General features: G+C 37.6%; 2 protein-coding genes, 2 long non-coding RNA genes and 1 pseudogene across 5 annotated transcripts; 3 read left to right on the forward strand and 2 right to left on the reverse strand.

Moving 5' to 3' along the window:
- Positions 1-8915: 8915 nt before the first annotated feature.
- Positions 8916-9510, forward strand: LOC133739955 (small ribosomal subunit protein uS9-like; annotated as a pseudogene).
- Positions 9509-10604, forward strand: LOC133739956 (ferrochelatase-1, chloroplastic-like). 2 transcript variants are annotated; one of them, XR_009860924.1, is made up of 4 exons: positions 9509-9586; positions 9697-9771; positions 9943-10044; positions 10556-10604. XR_009860924.1 is itself a non-coding variant. In XM_062167780.1 (4 exons), the coding sequence occupies exons 1-4, from the start codon at positions 9570-9572 to the stop codon at positions 10595-10597; spliced, it is 243 nt and encodes an 80-aa protein (XP_062023764.1). In that variant the 5' UTR covers positions 9515-9569; the 3' UTR covers positions 10598-10604. The 2 variants fall into 2 exon arrangements, 1 of the variants encoding a protein (XP_062023764.1); XM_062167780.1 differs by having other exon boundaries at positions 9515-9586; positions 9690-9771.
- Positions 10605-11469: 865 nt separating this feature from the next.
- Positions 11470-12588, forward strand: LOC133735891 (uncharacterized). The gene is made up of 2 exons (XR_009859327.1): positions 11470-11558; positions 12220-12588. It is a non-coding gene; the product is annotated as an uncharacterized LOC133735891 (long non-coding RNA).
- Positions 12589-12949: 361 nt separating this feature from the next.
- LOC133736217 (uncharacterized) lies at positions 12950-15213 on the reverse strand. The gene is made up of 4 exons (XR_009859460.1): positions 14855-15213; positions 14718-14770; positions 14191-14251; positions 12950-13517 (listed from the first exon to the last, which is right to left on the reverse strand). It is a non-coding gene; the product is annotated as an uncharacterized LOC133736217 (long non-coding RNA).
- Positions 15214-15589: 376 nt separating this feature from the next.
- LOC133739971 (3-dehydrosphinganine reductase TSC10A-like) lies at positions 15590-18008 on the reverse strand. The gene is made up of 3 exons (XM_062167794.1): positions 17178-18008; positions 16724-17013; positions 15590-15896 (listed from the first exon to the last, which is right to left on the reverse strand). Exons 1-3 carry the CDS (start codon positions 17848-17850, stop codon positions 15873-15875), a joined length of 987 nt encoding a protein of 328 aa, XP_062023778.1. The 5' UTR covers positions 17851-18008; the 3' UTR covers positions 15590-15872.
- Between the last annotated feature and the right edge of the window lie 1564 nt (positions 18009-19572).

The following is a 19572-nucleotide window of genomic DNA, read 5'->3' on the forward strand; positions in this document are numbered from 1 at the left end:
CTTACTGATGCATGCTATTGAATGATGAGAAATTGGTAATTGATGCTGTGACATATGCTTATCGATTGTTTAGGTTGAGATGACTTAAGCTTGTTTCTCTGTTTTGGTTATTTTATTTTACTCACACGAGCTTTCATAAGCATACCGGGTTTGTTGTTGCTACCTAGTGCACTATTCAATGGTGTAGGGGTTTATCATGCAGATTAAGGTGAGCGTGGTTGAAGCAATAGAGTTTATTTGCTGTTGCAGTGGTAGGTTTAACAACCTAACTATGTTTTGCACTTGTTAGTCTTCCGCTATGTAATGAGTGTAGTGTGTGCGTTTATTCATTGAATTAATGAATTGATGTTTCAGTTTAATTTGTAGAATTTGTAAAATGTAATATGTAATTCTCAAGAACTAGTTTGTATTCACATTGTTGGGTTCGGGACATCGTTGGTTGCCTTAGTAGAAAGGAATGAAAACTTTTACGGGTATTTAGTGTGGATGTCCGAACCATCACGCCCGCAGTATTTATGTTGATTAAATTGTATTATTATTTGTGATTGAAAATCAGAGCGTGACAAAAGTAGTTTTTTTTTTTTTTATAATTTTTTTTAAGGGAATGATGACAAGCTATATAAATTGAAACTAAGGAGTACATGGAGCGATGTAACCGCATCGAAAGAAAAGCAATGAAACCAGACAAGATGCACAAGCACATCTAAAGTTAAAGAGTAACCAGAACATGAGTAAATGCTGAAAGACATCGAACTGCACTGCATATGTCATTTGAGCAATGTAAATATAGTACAAACGTAACCAAGATCGTAGGAGTAACAGGGAGATGCACCAAATAGATTTCCAATACCAAAGCGAGGTGAGGGTCTCGAGAGAACTAAGGGGGACCAAGGGTGTCAAAAAACTTGGACGTTAGCAATTGCACTCTCAAGATCAAGAACAAGGAAAACCTGAACCCCAAATCAAAGACAAAACCGAAGTCCAACCTTATAAGTAGAAGCCTCTTGAATTCCAAATACAGATCTAAGAGTAAATTGGCTAAAGAGCCATAGATAACAAAAGACCAATTAGAATCAAAGCACAAGCCAGGCAATAGGGATCTAGGCCTAAAAGAAATTTCTCTGGGCTAGCAATATCCACCTAGTATTTCACCAAAGTGGGCCTACGGGGCCCACCTTAGGAGAAGTTCTTCCTAAAATTTGGCAAAATTTCCCCATAAAGCGAACTAGCCAACCTATAATACAAAATCAACACCCCTATTACACAAAGGCTATGTTTGTTTCCCGGAAAGTGGTTCCTCCCCCCCCCCCCCCTCGGGATTCACTTTCCCAAAGGAAAGGAAAGTGATTCCTTTCCTTTCCACCAACCAAACAAGGCCAAAGGGTGGTTCTAGTTGGACCTCCAAATTTGCTATTTGAAACTCCCATACTTAGTACACCTCTAATTTACTTTTTAGAATACTTGAAAACCTAAGTAGACCTCCTTATTTTTACCAAAACGCCCTTAAAATGAGATATAATAATATGTTACTCTACTTTTTATCTCTATCTTCAACCACGAGAAGAATGAATCAAAATCACATGATATTGCTCTCTTATAAGTAGGTCTCTTCTCCACCAAAATTAATCAAATGGTTGGTTCTCGATCTTGATATGTTGTTGGAACCCTTTGAATTTGCTAAAAGAAGGATTTCAAGGGTTTTGGGTTGGAAGATCAAGTAATGACTATATCATAATATTCAATTAATTTAGTTTAAGAAAATTCCAAATTAGATTGTTTTGAATTTACTTTTGTAATAAATGATGGGCCATGTATAGAAATTATTATTTTTACTTAATTGTTTTAGGTAAATTATAAAACTATAGGCAATATAAGGAAATTTTGGAAAAAAAAAAAACAATTTAATTGAATGTTATATTTGGTTGGAGGAGGTAAGAAGAGTATTTATTTATTTATTTTTTCATTTTTGTCTCTTTGTCCTTATTTGTCTTTTCATATAAGTTGACAAAGTCTATTAATAATTGAAAAAAATTGGAAGTCCAAATATCAAATTTGGAGGTCCAACTAGAACCATCCTTACACAAATCCAACCTTTAACTCTTGGAGCCTACCTACTCCCATAATAACAACAAACTCCAACCAAAATACATATAGGTCAGTACTCTTAAAACTCGATCATTAAATTTTGATACTAAATATGTAATACTGATTAAAGTAATCTATTTTGAATCAGAAATTGATAATACGAAATAAATATCTAGCACTTCACCGTAGCAGCTACTAGCTGGAGTTACCTCACTCGCAGCACTCACCAGATAGCCATTAGGATCATCCCACCAGTAGTACTCATTAAACAACCACTAAGATCATGTCACCAGTAGCACTCATAAGACAGTCACTAAGATCATGTCACCAATAGCACTCATTAGGCGGCTACTAAGATCAGTTCGCCAGTAGTAATCACTAGGCGGTCACTAAAAGGAAGATGCCGGAAGGAAGAATTACACTATCAACTACTCACTTTGGCTGGAGTATCTATATTCTACTACTAATTAACTCATAAGAAATGGGCTAAGAGTAGAGGGTGCTGCAGACTAGTCGATCTCCAGTTATATGGAGAGTACTGCCAATCAGAATGCTTTTCTCACTCTATCTGAATCATCTGAATAATACATACGAAATGGGCGATAACTAGAGAGTACTGCCAACTAGTCATTTCATGCCATTTGGAGGATATTGTCGACCAGATGACGCATCAGAGGGGATTTCCAACCGAAATACTAGGAGACGATGGCTAAAGAGTACTGCAGACTGACCATCTCATGCCACCTAGAGAGTAGTGCTGATCGGAATACTAGGAGGTAATGGTTTGAGGGTACTACCGAGTAAACATTTCCTGCCATTTGGAGGTTACTGTCGACCAGATGACTCATCAAAAAGTACTGTTGACCGGAATAATAGAAGGTAATGGTTAGAGGGTACTACATCTAGAGGGTACTGCCGACCAAATGATGCATTGGAGGGTACTGCTGACAGGATATATATTCTGGAAGGTATTGTCAACCAGAATATTAACTGAAGGGTACCACCGACCAGATAAGGCATGCATTCACTTAATAATAATTAATCTCCTTAATAACATTTGCCATTAAGCCTAAATTATCAACTCCCTACAGCTAATCTCTTACATCTCAAGAGGAGAAATATGATCATAATTTACACCGCATATCTATTATTTTGCAAACTCTACTCAAAACTGAAATCCGAAATATTTATCGAAAACCATAAATCATAACAGAAATCAAATCCACAGCTTATGTTGGAGTTTAATTAAATATTCAGCAAAGTATACTTATTTCTCAAATCATAAATAATGCTCAAATCTGACACTCCTGTCAGAAATAAACTGTATACCATAAATTCAAATTCAAGACGAAACTCTGAAACCCATTAAACAAGTTCATCATAAATCTGGAAAATCTAAACTCACATTGGAATTGGCTTGAACTTCAATAGTTTCATTAACTCAATAAATTGAATAACCTAAGGACAAATCACGATGATCAAACAGTTGAATCATGACAAATCGAAATATGAAATTTCTGAAAAATCGAGATTCCGATCGCTGACCAAACGTTCTTTATTGGCCATAAAAATCATATCAACGTATTCCTAATATTGAGCTCTACCTAACGGCCTAAGGCAGAAGGCCAGAAGAGGTGGCACGCACCGTCAAGTGTCGCCACTAGTGGAGTTGAGTGGGCTCCACGTGCCTCATATTTTGGCTTCAAATTAGAGAACATGGCTTACATAAAAAAGATAACAACAAATCAAGGATTAACTTTGATAGCTGCACTAATGATCAATTCGAAGTGGAATGACTTGGAAATGCTTTGAAAGTTTCAGAAGCCCGAAACTTGAAATTGATCGATCAACCACCATGTAATGAATGATTTTCTTGTTAGATCGACGGATCCCAACTTGGTCCGTTTCGGTCTAATGTGGAAGCTTTTTGATATCCGCCACAAATTCCTGACCTCAATCAGGATCCTGATTGAGGTCAGGAATCAGCGTTGACATGTGAGATATGGGGTATTCGAATCGCTTGCCATGGAGCATCCGAACCTAAGTGATTTCATGGCCAAAGGTGATCGGTGGTGAGAGAAGCGTCCAGGTAAGGCTTTTGAACCCAGTTTGGCTTATGGCTTCGAGTTACCTTTAGTATCCTATCATTAAAACTGATTTGGAGTCATAAATCGAAGGGGAAGGTAAAGATGATCATTTTTCAACTGGCAGAGCAGCCTGAGGTGGTAGGACGAGAAGTGGGTCAAGGTCGGGTTTTGTTTCGGGTCGGGTCGAGGCAAACAGGCCGAGCTTGTGATGTGAGGGAGAGCAGATAGGGGGTGTGCCAAATTGGTATACCTCCTATATATAGTCATGATGTAAAATGTCTATTTTACCTATATAAAAATCTCCAAAGAACATCGCATAGAAGTTTGATTTCCATAGACCATAACTCATTCAAATGTGGTCCGATTTTTGCATGCTATGTGTCTATAGACTTGGTTTAATGTTATCTACAACTTCTATGAAGAAAATTTCTTCAAAAAAGTGTACCAAATAAAAAATCAACTTTAGAGATCCCTAAATGGTTTTACGAAGGTGAAAAATGAAGAATCTTATCGTTTACCGTCCAAGTGACTAGTAAACGCGTAACTCTGAGAACAAGGCATAACATGAGAACCCAAGCAGGCGGTGTCCTCTGATATACACCAGGGAACGAGCACATGGCTCTATGCCCACCGAAACACCGCACAACCTCGCTCCTAAGCCAGCAGTCAGTCTCACCATGTTGATCAAAGAGTGTTAGGTCCATAATTAGCTATTAATTATTCCTCTAATCTTGCACTTTTGCTTAACCTTTGTGTTTATTTATATATATTTATTATGTTTTCCTTATCATGGTAGGAAATGATGGAGAAGCTTGGAAATAAAACTCAACTTTAGCACATTTTCCTACTCCATTTAGGAGAAACTAAGCTAAGCAAGGAGGGAGAAGAGGCAGCCTGATCAAATGAACTCCAAATGATCTAAAATTTTACAGAGACCTTCTAAACATCTTGAGAAGAGTGAAGGAGCTAGTTTGGAGTGGAAGACCTTCAAAAGATCAGTGCAAGTTTCTGCACTAGAAGACAAAAATTGCAAAACCAGACCTATAAGGATTCCAGCAGAATTTCTAGCCACCCCACTGTGAGCTAAGCTCTAAAAGCTCTAAAATTTTACTAGGATGATCTTCACTTAATGAGGAACATTTGGTATGAAGAAACCGAAGGCCAATTCCGAATTCTTGGTGGAGATTGAATTGAAGGAAGAAAATGACATAAAAGGGGTCAACGCTTGATTCCGATCAAGTTGACCGGCCAAGAACATGTGTGGAGGACAATGAAGAGCTCTTGACTAGGGTTAGAGACTTTAGGTAGGAAGATGTGGACTAGGTAGATTTCAAATTCAAAATTTGAAATACGACAAGTGGTCCCCCTCTTACATCTTACACCCTTATCTCCCATTTATTCCATTGTTCCCTTGCACAATAACCCTTCTACCTTTACTTTATCTCCTCCACTAAAATATCTATGGGCTTTCTAAGTCACACATTTGTCCATTACATCTCATCATTGATTCCTTTTTATCTTCACTCTTGATTTGAATTGCCTTGGCCTTTAAATAGTCCATTCTCACTCCCAAAACTGTGTATCCCCTTAGCTCTCCCATTTTGGAGCATCAAAAGCTCTCTTTTATCTAGTTTTAGGTTAGTTTTTCATACATTGTACATAGTTCTTTGAGTTTTGTGTAAGAGAATGGTGTGTAGCCACTTAGGTTTCACCTAAACCGAAGTTTCTACACACTTTGATCAATCACTTCTCTTGTTTCTCACACATTCAAGCCTTGTTCATACTTTGTTCTTGTGATTTTGCAGATTTGTATAGTGATTTGGGTTCTAGAAACCGAAATCCCTATAGTTTGAAGCATTTCTCTTCTTATATAGCATCTAGTAGGCAAGGGATACCTCTTGTCCTTTTGGTTTGACTCCAAAAAGAGTCAAACCCGTGGATATATCACTTGTTCTACACTCTTTGCTCTCTTTTAATTATTATTTATGATATTTATGGCTTGTAGTTGTGTAGATACGAGCCCAATTTATGCAGAAAACAATGTAAATTCCTATGTTCTTTAATGTTTATGCATGTTTTGAATCTTTTGGCAACTATACTTTCATGTATCCTAAGTGTGTTTATAGATTTATCACCTAGAAGCATGCTTTAGGAAATTAACCGAAAACATAAACTTGATAAACTCTTGATTCCGTGAGCATATGTAGCTAAATAGGTGGTGGCTTAGTTTATTCCTATAGGAAGAACTAAGGGGGGTGTATTGTATTTGGATTTGTGCAGACTTTTTTTAGACTTTTTGAAAAGTCCACAGACTCTTTAAAAAGTTGATAGACTGTTATGGATTTCTTAAAACCATTGATTTTAGCAATAGACTTTTATTGATTCATGAAAATCTATATATTTTATTATGAATGACTTCTACAGATTTCCTAAGATGTACAAAATATTTAAAAAAAAAACAAACAAACAAACAAAAACAAAAAAACAAAAAAAAATTAAAACAAATGCAGCTCAAACACAAAACAAAATAATAACTTGTTGTCTCTTCAATGCTCCAGTATCTTCTAATAGAAATTGGCTCAAATAAATGATTGTTAGTCTGTCTAGCGAGTTTGTTCTTATTCCTAATCTCCCAACAACATGAATATACAATATAGATCACTTGATGTTTATGGTTAATTATTCTCATCAATTTTGTTTTCGCCGATTAACATATATTGTAGCAATAGTGGTCAATGTCTTGATCTATAATCAATCAATTGAAATTCAATTGTTCAACCTTTTTTTGAACCATAATATAAATTCAAATTAATGAGAATAATTAATTAATAAGATAAAATTTAGTATGGTTCAAGGTCTTAGGGTTAGACCACAATATTTGAGTTTTAGGGTTTCATAAATCATTTTTATTGCTATTAGGGTTCAAAGTACCACAATTGAACAAAAAACAAAACAAAAATCACATTCAACAACTACAATGAACATCAACGGTATCAAAAAAGGTTGATATCATAAAAGGGGAAATTCTACAATATGTTAACGTATGACATGCATACAATTGCCTTAAAGTGGTAAAATGAGTCCTCAAAATAGTAATATTAGTCCTCAAAGTAGTAACATGAGTCCTTAAAGTTGTAAATTTTCTTAGTTACCACATGAGTTCTCAAGTGATAAAATGAGTCCTTAAAGTGGTAAAATGAGTTCTCAAAGTAATAAAAAAAGTTGATGTATGAGAAACATTAACATACCATAGCCTTACCCTCATAAAAGATTAGAGAAAAGACAAAAAATTAAGAAAGAGAGATGATGAAGGACAAACTTCTTCGTGCGTGGAGAGAAAAACTTTGATAGACCTTTTTTTTTTTTTTTGAAGAGGAAACTTTGATAGACTTTTTGAAATCTTTGGTCTGGAGGCTGGAAAATTATTGGAGTTTGGTATGTATAGTTAACACTACAAAGTCCATGATTATCCATGATTTTCTAATTCCATAAGTATGAATGATATTTTGAATACCTCTGTACTTTTATTCATTTTTAAAAGTCCTAATTGAATACCCCTAGATTTTGGTGGAATTTATGAAGTCTTTAAAAATCCTAATTGAATACCTCAAGACTTTCATGGACTGTTAAAAGTCTATATTGAATACACCCAGACTTTTAAATTCCATAGATTTCTTTAAAAGTTCCACTAATTCCATATACAATACACCCCCCTAAGTTGCTTGAATTTCTTACCTAGAAATTAAAGCATGATGTTGTGAGTTTAGGTTTCGGAAGAATTTAGGCTCACGACACCATAGGCTATTTATGATCCGGAAGATTTGAATGGTACAAAGGTTGTGTAATTTAGCTTTGCTTCAGAAGAGAATGTTAAATTGCATGACTAGTTGGTTTCTTGGTAGCTTCATCAAAGCACTAAGGGGAAATTTATCAAAGCATGTTGTTACATTAATTTTGGGTTACTTTGTGTGCATAAGTAAGGTTAGGTGTGATGCCTAAGTCTCTATTTCTCTCTTATATCAAAGTCTCTAGTTTTATTTGCTTACTTTATTTTTGTGTACTTTAATTCTTTTGCGTAAATTCTAAAATCAATCAATCCAATTCACCGCTTTACCATTGTGAATATTATTCTTAGTAGTTTTGGCTTCCAAAAGGCCGAGACTATTAATTTGTAAAAAGGTAAACTTGCATGTGTTTTCTAAGTTTTATTTTCGCGGTAATCTAGTTAGGGTAGAGTTACTCATTCCCTTAGTTATGATACTCTCACTTTCCCTTTACTAAAACTTGACCTGCTATACTTGGGAGTAAGAACATCATACACAAATTTGCACATATTTTTCTACTCAATGATGTCTCCAACAAAGAGTACCACAACAACAGACCGGAAGTCGTTGTAATTATGTGAAGGACCCATGGGAACAAACACTACTAGAAATTTCCCCAATAGGGACTAACTAGTAGGCACCAAAATTTATCAGTGGCATTTGAAACAGTTTCACACTGTTTAATTGCTTCAGTGACTTATCAGTGGGAATGAGAAATTAAAGCCAGGAATGGAAATTTGGTGGATCGATGTGAGCCATGGATCCACTCACCGCTTGATCTGGGCCGTCCATTGTTAAATGGACCAATTTGAATATAGTTGTTGATCAGATCAAAGAGAGAGGGAGAGAGTAAGCTCGAGAGAGAGATAGACTAATTCGAGAGAGAGAGAGAGAGAGAGAGAGAGAGAGAGACAAAAATCGCACACACACACTCGCCGCTCCCAAAACCGTAAGAGAGACAGACAGAGAGCAACAACCATGGCGGCTCCCCCGATCAAATCGGTCCAGTGCTTCGGGCGCAAGAAGACTGCGGTGGCCGTCACCTACTGCAAGGAAGGCCGCGGCTTGATCAAGATCAACGGCTGCCCAATCGAGCTCGTGGAGCCGGAGATCCTCCGCTTCAAGGCCTACGAGCCCATCCTTCTGCTCGGACAACACCGTTTCGCCGGCGTCGACAGAGGATCCGCGTCAAGGGAGGAGGTCACACTTCTCATATCTACGCCATCCGTCAGAGCATCGCTAAGGCCTTGGTCGCTTATTACCAGAAGTTTGTGGATGAGCAGAGCAGGAACGAAATCAAGGACATTCTCGTCAGGTATGACCGTACTCTTCTCGTCGCCTATCTAAGGCGCTGCGAGCCCAAGAAGTTTGGTGGTCGTGGTGCCAGAGCTAGGTTCCAGAAGTCTTACCGTTGAGCCTCCAATCCAATTTATGTTTCTGCTGTTTCGTCATTTCGGTTTTTGATTCGGAGCTTTAGGGAGCTTTGTTATGGATTATTATTATTATGTTTTGATATGGAACTTCATGTCTCTTTTTCTGTTATATTGAAGTTTACATTTGTTATCTATTTCGAATGCAATTGTTGGAAAGGTAAAAGTTATTAGAACCTATTGTTTGTTTATTTGTCTTTAGTTTTTATAATAGTGCTTTTGTGTGAGGACCTTATTGATGTAGTTAAATTAATTAATTATAGTTTGCAGGGGTTGATGTTAAACAAGGAAGGGTATGCTTCTATAGGAGGTGGTTCACCCTTGCGTAAGATGACAGATGAGCAGGTAGATATAATGCGGCTTAATTTTTGTTGAAATTCTTTGTTTAACTTTTGTTTGCATAGTCTGAATTGCTCTGCAAGAATGAATCTATTTGTATAGTGTTTGCTGGTATTCAAGTTCTATTCTGTTCATGAATTTTTGTGCTAAAAAGTTTGTTTACTACGTGATATATAGGCAAATGCACTTAAAATGGCTTTGGAATCAAAGGACATGCCGGTGAATGTCTATGTGGGAATGCGGTACTGGTTCCCGTTCACTGAGGAAGTTTTTCATCAAGTGAGTGTTCTAAGTCTTGTAGAAATAATGTGTAATGACTAGGTTGGTTGACTGGTTGGTCCTATCATTGTGAAGGACATGAGAAATTACTAAAATAGAGTACCAATATATGTGTATTGGAAAGTTCTACAATGTGTTAACGTATGACATGCATACAATTGCCTTAAAAGTGGTAAAATGAGTCCTCAAAATAGTAATATTAGTCCTCAAAGTGGTAACATGAGTCCTTAAAGTGGTAAATTTTCTTAGTTACCACATGAGTCCTCAAAATAGTAATATTAGTCCTCAAAGTGGTAACATGAGTCCTTAAAGTGGTAAATTTTCTTAGTTTACCATATGAGTCCTCAAAATAGTAATATTAGTCCTCAAAGTGGTAACATGAGTCCTTAAAGTGGTAAAAATAGTTGATGTATGAGAAATGTTAACATACCATAGCTTTACCCGTGTGTATTTTGTCTAATTGAATGATTCAAATAATTGATTTTTATTTTTTCTCAATTATCTGTGCCAGATTAAGAGGGACAGAATAACCAGATTAAGAGGGACAAAATAACCAAGCTGGTACTTCTTTTTTGTTTTGCATTTATCATATATGTACCGTATTCTTTATCTGGTGAAGCCTGGTAGTAGCTTCATGACATCATTACTGTTTCCAAAGCCAGGCTAATATAACTAATGTTCTTATTTAATCTAACATTGTTCAAGTTCTTATTTTTATAGGTAATGTTCTTTCTCTCAAGAACAACTTGGGGTTGAGTCTAGATAAGGATCAAGTTTCCTATCAAGAGTTGCTTGAGCTTCTTGCCTCTCGACTACATGCTGCAATTGATATCCCTGTAAGTTGTGATTTTGTTTTTAAAGTTGAAAATAATGAAGTTCTTCTTGTAGTGTAGGATGTAAGTGTATTTATCTTTAATCTGGTTTGAGGATCACTTTTGAATTTTAATTATCGTTATCTGGTTTTGTTATTTGGAAAAGGGTTAAATACAAATTACTACCCTGTGGTTTAGGTTCAAAATCAATTCAGTATCTGAACTTCTAATTTCATCAAAAACACCCCTGCACTTTCAATTTTGATCTAATAGGTCCAATTTGTTAGTTTTCCGACAATTGAGTTATTTAACTTGTTAATGTGGATCATATATGGCCTATGTTTTATGATGTGGTGTCGAGGTGGTCTGCATTGTCAATTTAGGAGTGAGTCCTACTATTAAAAATAAATAGTTTTTCAACAAATAATCCAACTATTTGAAATAATATTAACGAATTGGACCTATTAGATCAAAATTGAAAGTGCAGGGGTGTTTTTTGATGAAATTAGAAGTTCAGGGACTGAATTGATTTTGGACCTAAACTACAGGGTACTAACTAGTATTTAGCCCTTTGGAAAATTGGAACTAAAGAAGTTACTTGGTTTTGTAGGGAAACCAGTTGAAGGGGGGAAAATATATACAAGATGCTGTTAACCTGCTTCCAACTCTTAATCAATGCCATCCATACAGTAGATTCCGATGGTATGTTGTTGTGTCTTTCTTTGGTAACTATATTTATTTTGGTTGTAGATAAAATTGTGATGTCTATCTTTACCAACAATTTTTCTGATCACAATTTGTTGAAGGTATATATTTCTGATATGGATTAAGATATTGATTGCATTGTAAAACTTTATATCTGTTATTTGTGCACCTTCTGCCATCTTATGTAGTGGTTAATGCGTCAACGCCAACATATTGCACTATAAGACATGCCTTTTTTACTTTATATATCTTTGTCATCCCTCAATCATGATTGTATATATTTTAATCCTAACAATGCTACCGGAGCTGGCCCGGCCTAAACTAGTCTGTGTGAGTCAAGAATATTCATGCATTGAGAATTTACTGTCCTTTATCAGCCTAAGCTTTCAATTGCATGCACATCATTTTGCTAGGAACTTGTTAGGTTAATGATGATTCTATCTATTCATGGTTGCTGTAGTTCTTTTTGCTTATACACTGAAAAATGGTTGTCTTGGTAGCTCCCTACTCCACAGAACATAGATTGGGATACCAATTAGATTAGATCATTGGTTTTGGGTGCTTTTGTTTGTCACATTGGCTTTTTGTGGAGATTATACTGGATATATAAATATGTTCGGTTACACAAGAATTAATTGGGTCAATGTTTATTTGACAGGGTTGCTTTTCAAATCTGAGCCTTCAATGTTTGTTTGACAGAGCATAGAAAAGTTGCTAGAGATAACAGATGCAGCCATGGAGAGGAACATGAAGAGATTTATGTTTTCTGATGTATTTTATTTAAAATTGTATACAATGTGTACAGTTCATTGTATAAATACGTTGTTGTAGGTGTTTGAAATGTTTTTTTTTTTTTTTTATTCTCCAAATTAAGCCACTGATGTTGGTGGCATTGAAAAAACACACTGATTCTGTAACAGTGGGAAATAAAAAGGTGTATTGCTGCATTGGGTTTTGGTATGCCACTGATGTTTTATCAGTGTGGATTGCCCCAATAGCACCTACAATAGAGGGCACTGATTCTTCATTAGTGGCTGCATAGTGGTTAATGCAATTAGCCACTTTTATCAGTGTGTATTGGGACAAAAGGGACTAATTCCTATTGGTGTGTAATGGGGAAATTTCTAGTAGTGAAATTGAAATCCTCGTTGTCGATATGGGATGAGAAGAGACCCACCGAACCAGGCCTTGATTCTCCACCACCCAACCACTACAGGCTAAAACTACTACATTCCTGCAAAGCCATAATGCACCACTCTAAACCCAACCACCGCAGGTTCAGACTACAACCATCCCTGCAAAGCCTTGATTCACTACCACTAGTATCCCGATCCACAATTCCCAAAATAGTAGTTAGATCATAAACAAATAAGGTCTTGCCATTTCACTAAAAGACTATAACCCTAGTCAATTTAACCACTTGCAGCACTACTAGTTTCCGATCGACATGTTGATGAGAGCTAGTGCAAGAACCAGCGACTTGAATAGACGATAGCCACGATCTTGGGGAGATGAACTAATAAGCACCACAAGGAAGGGAGGCCTCTGCAGGAGCCAAAGAGCTCGAAGGGTGAAACTGACAGGACCCGCCCCAGATTCCACCCTGAAATCCGAAGTGGCCCTGCGGGGCCCACTTTAGAAGAGATTCTACCAAAAATTTGGCAGAACTTCCCCTAAAAGTAGGCTACCCAAAACCTGTAGGAAAACATTTACACTTCTAAATCATCCATCCTTAATCTTTTGGATCTTCTGGAGCCATCTGCTCCCCAAATCACAACTCCAATTTCACAAATATCAGTCTCAACCCAAAAATAATATTAATCCCATAGGTTATCAGAGCAATACTAATCCACTAGGTAACAAAGAAAACAGAAATAGAAAGAGTACGCGGAAGCAATGCTGTTGGCTATGCCTCGACTCCATGTACGCCCGACCTCAACTAATTTCGCCTGCAAACTGGGCATTTGAAACCGAAGGGCCCAGGGGAAAAGTATTGAAAAACACGTTAGCGTGAGTGGACAAAAATAAACAAATTTTAACAAAAGGAAATTTAATACTTTCCCCATTTATTTCTCTAAAAACTCCCGATGCATGCAATGTCACAGAGACAGTAACCAGCGCGACAAAGGCGGAGGGCTTCGGTGATCCCATCACCTCGCCACAAAGGCGGAAGATCAAAGCTAGCAATGATAATAGTCACCCAAAGTATGGCAAAAGAAAATCCGAAAACCACAGTAAAATCATAAATACATAAGGCTTCCCCAACTCTCGCAAATGAATTTCCAACGACGTGTCCCACATGCCAAGAGTATCTCAAATCAATAGCAAAAATGCGAGAAATAATAATAAATCATAATCTCCATAATTCGAAACAAAACCAATTCCAAAATCATCATCAAGGCATTCCCAATGCCAAAATCCGAAAGTCGATAAATAAATAAGAAAGATAAAATAAGCATAATCCAATGACGTGACCCCGCACGCCATAAAATCTTCAAATAATAAATTATCCAAAACCATTTCCGAAAATAATCATATGCACGGGAAAGTAATACGATAAATAAATTATCATCTCGGAAACAAATAAATAAATGCATGCATCATTCTTTGAAAATAAAGGTCCACTCACAGTACTATTGGGCGACCACGCAAACGAGTTCCTTCATTTAACCGTAGCTCGCGGCATTGCCCTGTACACAATTATATTTCCGTAAACGACAATCCGATAAAATAATTACGAACCTAAACGAAACCCGAAAATCCCTATCTCCATTACTTCTCAAATTCAACCCAAATCTCTTCCACAACACCAATTCCTCAATTTATATATTCCACAACGAAAACGAGGGAAATCCGACGGCCGGATTTCCCACAATTCAATCACAAAACTTCAAACTTCGGAAATTCACAAATAATTCCAAACCCCTCCAAAATTCACCAAACTTCACATACAAGCTCTACAACAATTCTACAATTTAATGGGCTAAAAACTGAAATTAAAACACTGCCCTACACGCCTCCACGCGCCACCAACAGTGGCAGCGCGTGGGCCCCACGCGCCACCGGCAACCACCTCCGATGGCCACCAAAATTTGGCAGCACCATCTACTCAACAAACCCAACCTCTTTCTCAGCTACAACAAGTTCCAATTTTACCTGGAATAGCTCCAATTTGGCCGTTGAACACAAGCCCTGAAAACCCAAGAACCCTAGAAATTGAAATTGTTAATTCGACCTCACTGCAAATTGAAATGAAAGACCTTAGGGAAAATGATCTATGTCAAAAACCGAACCTTCGATGCCAGTTTGGTGGCCGGAGACTGCCGGAATCGGAAAATATCGGCGTTGACTCAAAACTGCTACAGTGACCGTCCTCTTCTTCTCGTTGCTGCACCTTCCACAGTTCATATTAAGCTACGAAACGAATCCAGAAATGAAGAATAGGAAGAGAGCTTTCCAACGACATCTTATACGTCAAAATCCATCGCCGGATGGAGGAGTTATGGCCGGAAGAAGGTGAAGAGGTCGGAGAGGAAGAGAGGGTCGGGGAGAGAGAAGGGAGAGGGCTCGGTAAGTTTCCGAAAATGGAAACTTACCACAGTAACTCGGCTATTTATAGAAACTTACTATATGAACAGTAACTTTAGTATTTCGCTTATAACTTTCACATACGAACTCCGATTTTTACGTACCACATATGCACGCGCTCGGTTTAACGTACTCTACAACTTTCATGAAGAACATTTTCTCAAATTTTGACCCGAATAAAAAGTCAACTTTTAGGGCCACTAAAGTTACCGAAAAAGAGTAAAAGTAAATCAAATTGTCGTTTACTGTCCAAATGACTAGTAAACCGGAGAATTAAGATACGGGATGTTACAGAAACCCTAAAGCTAGGGTTTGCTGCTGCCCAAAAGGAAGAGAAGGGAGAGCTCTCTCTCATTTTTTGTTTGCAAATGGATAACATGTTTGTACAAATTGCAGTTAAGTGAACAGATAAATTAGATTTTTACAATCAAGTCTAAGAATTTATCCATTCTGAACTTCTTATGTAGAAAATTATTTCATTAAAATAGATTATTGGATGTTTGCTATTGAAATAGGGCAAGTCATTTCAAATTATTGTACACTATTCGATTGACAACACCCATATAGGAGTTACATTTGTTCTGGGTCAATAAACACGATAATATAAGCAAAATGGAATTCAAAGCAAAAATTGAGATCCTCCTCTGAGCAACTGTGTTAAGCTCTATATTTCAATAGCGAAAATCCACTTTCTGCTAACTTCAGAAACTAACAATACCCAAATCATGCAGCAAGAACTTTAGGTCCCTGAAATAAGAAATCATATGGAAACAAGAATTTGTGTTAGTTTCACAAATAACCAATTAATGCAAGGAAATCATCACAAGCAAAGGAAACAACCAGATTCTTGGAGTGTTGCTTTAAAAGGAAAAGAGGGTTCTTGAGATACCATTCTGGTTGGACAAACAAAGAACATGTGATATTGTGGAAAAACGAATAAGGAAATAGGAAGCTACTTAAGTGTTAATAAACCAAATAAATAATGAGCTACACACAACAGAAACAAATGACTAGAGTAGATTACAACTCTTTAATCTGACTGGTTGGATTCAAGAGAATTTCACTTATATCTCCAACCAATTAGTAGATGGCTAGGTGCAGCACTAGAGCCTTCCTCTTCCCCAATTATTGGAAGCCAGCTACACAAAGCCGAGTCTCCTACCAACTAGCAGGGGCATTCTATGATGGATTGTATTTTAATTTTTATGTCAATACCTATTACATAACACGAGCATCTATTGATCATCAATATACTTTGTAAGCTTGTAGCACATAAACTGAAGCCAAATAGCAAGGAAATGATGATAAGTCTGTCTAACATATTAAGCTCCTCTTCATATTCAAAGTTCTTTAACTATATGTTTTAATTCAAAGTTTTAAGTGCATAGAACATCTAAAGTGTAAACACAAGAGATAGAAAAGCTATCAGGAATCAAAACTAGGCACATAACTGTCACGTTATTAGAAATAATAGGGAACTGTGTTTACATAACATAATGGTCTATTGAGTAACATCAAATTCAATGCTAAAACTAGATTATTCAAGCAGTGACATGAATGAGTAGACTACTTACTTTGTTTTGTCCATGCCACTTGTGTATATATGTATACCAATTCCATTGAAATCCCAAAGCAATTATCCGTATTATACCAGCAACAGCCACCTCTACAAATGCCATGATGAATGATCTCTGGGGTGACAACCCAGCAGTGGCAATGGACAACAAAAGCCCTACAAAGTTGCAAGGCACAATAAAGGAAGCAGACTTGATTCCATCCAAAGCTTTCTTCGCAACTGCCTCAGCTTTCATTGTACCATAGGTTTCCATTATAGTGTTGATAAGTTGTGGCCTCGTCTTAGTTTCTGCAATTGAGTGCACATTTTAAAATTTACAGTACTAACCAAAAGAATTCTTAGATCCACAATCAAAGTGTTGCAATTCAGACACAAAATGCAAAGCTCGACGGGATGAAATCCCACATTGCTAAAAATGACAATAATTACAACAATATTCATGGTTTATTTACCTTTAATGTGTCCAGGAGTGTCAGTAGCTGAAGGGAAAATCAGCGAAACGTGAATGTCATCTATAATGACCTCTTGCTGTAGAGCTTCAGCTAAACCCCGGAGCCCAAATTTGCTAGCGGAATAAGCTGTGTAGCCGTAAATCCCAGCCTGACCGGCCACAGACGACATCAGAGCAATCGATCCTGGTCCACGGTCCTTCCTGTTTTTCATTCCCGGCAAAGCAGCTTTGATCACATTGAAACTACCCATCAAATTGACGTCCACCATGAACCTGACCTCATCCAATCCTTGCTTCTCTAACTCCCCGCCCACAAACACTCCCTGGTTGACTACCAACACATCAATCGGGCCCGCCGCCTCAACAGCCTTTGAAATTGCGTCGTAGTCACGGACATCGGCGGCGAAGACGGCGACGTCGATGCCGGTGGAGAGCTGGATGTACTTCTTGGCCTCCTCAAGCTTGTCGAAAGGTAGCGCAAGGATGGAGACTTTGGCGCCCTCAGAGGCTGCGAGGTGGGCTAGGGCGAGGCCGATGCCGCTGGAACCGCCAGTGATGAAGACGTGGCGGTTCTTGATTGGGATGGTGGTGGGGCGGGGACGGACGATGAAGTAGAGGAGGAGGAGGAGAGCGAGAGGGAGGAGGAGAAGGAAGGAGAAGTTAGGATCCGCCATTGATTGTGGTGTGGAGTCGAGTAGTGTGGAGTAGAAGTAATTGGTAGTGTTTTCCTGTGTTGGTTTGAGAGTTTGAGTTTGAGTTTCAATGGAATCAGGAGCAACTACCGATGGTTATATATAGAGTAGGGCGATGTAAGAAGCTGCATGCCTATAGGGTGATAGCACTATTATTCTTTTTGTTTGTGGTAGCTAGAGATGACTGAAACACTATCAGTATGATGAATGAGTACGTTCAGACCAAAATTATTCTTTTATAACTTGCAAGTCAAAACCCTTACCTAATATGGAATCTTAGGATTGTGACATGTTATTAGGTTGGTGGGAATATTTCCTTTAACAGTCTAGATGATCAATATATGCGAGATAATGGCTAGATCGGCATGAGCCGTAGGTCGAGAATCCTTGATATAGAGTTTAGGAGGTGAACTCGGTCGATCAAGTGGGTCCCGTGTAGCGAACCATATCATCTATTGAGGTGTACAACCGACCTGGTCAATACAGTGAGCTACTACAAGATTATTTATTTGGGGGGGGGGGGGGGGGATGGACTCTTCGTGTCTGTCAAATTGAGTCTAATTTGCTCTTCAGTGGAGAAATGACTTTGCTTAGATGAAATGGTCATACTGAAACGGATAGGTAGTAGACTTAATAGAAAACTCTCCATCTATTACAAGTCTCCAACCAAATTCATCATCCTACACAGAAGTAGGAGCATGAATTCCCAAAATTTGATCAACCACTTTGTGGTCAAGAAATTCAAGGAATTTTGCTTATCCCAACAGCTGTTAATAATAAAATCTTCAACATTATAATTCTAGTCTGTAGCAAGTTTTTGAGCATCATAAAGTAAATTACTTAAAGAGAAGGGGTACACCCAGATAAAGGTCCAGAACTTGATGTTCTTACCATCACCAATTATCCGTGGCAGCCCTTGTAAAACTATATTCTCTGCTGTCTACAATACTTTTCCAAGCAAGGAACAAGGTTTCTTTTTGGCTTGGAAGAGAGACACATTCCTAAAATATTTGATTTCATGATTTGAACCCACCATTCATTAGGTTCAGTAATTATCTTCCGTGCTAAATTACCAAGGGCAACATTGTTAAAGAAAGCAGCAAGTCTTATACCTAATCCACCATCCGATTTACAAATACAAACTTGTTCCAAGCAATTTGGGGACACTTGTAATTAGAGCCCAAAAAGAAATTTATAACTTCATTATCAATAGCTTTGGTAAGTTTACTAGGGCATTTAAAATAAGACATGACATAGTTAGGCATACCTGTAAGGTTTGATCTAACAAGGGTTAGTCTACTAGCTCTAGGGAGTGAGTCTTTTTTATAACTTGCAAGTCAAAACCCTTACTTAATGTGGAATCGGAGGATTATGAGATGTCATTAGGTAGGTGGGACTATTTCCTTTAACAGTCTAGATGATCCACACATGTGAGTAAATTTACTTGTCATCATGCTAATGGCTAAATCGGCATGACCCGTATGTCGAGAACCCTTAACACAGAGTTTAGGAGGTGAACTTGGTGGATCAAGGTGAGTCCTCATGCAGCGAACCATATAATCTCTTTAGGCGTAGTTTGTACAACCGGCCTGGTCAATACAGTAGGCCACAACACGATTATTACTTCTTTTTTTGGAGGGGGGGGGGAAGGGATGAACTCTTCGTGTCCATCCAATCGAGTCTAATTTGCTCTTCAGTAGAGAA

Source organism: Rosa rugosa, chromosome 3 (genome assembly GCF_958449725.1).
Source record: "Rosa rugosa chromosome 3, drRosRugo1.1, whole genome shotgun sequence".
NCBI classification, from domain to species: Eukaryota; Viridiplantae; Streptophyta; class Magnoliopsida; order Rosales; family Rosaceae; genus Rosa; species Rosa rugosa.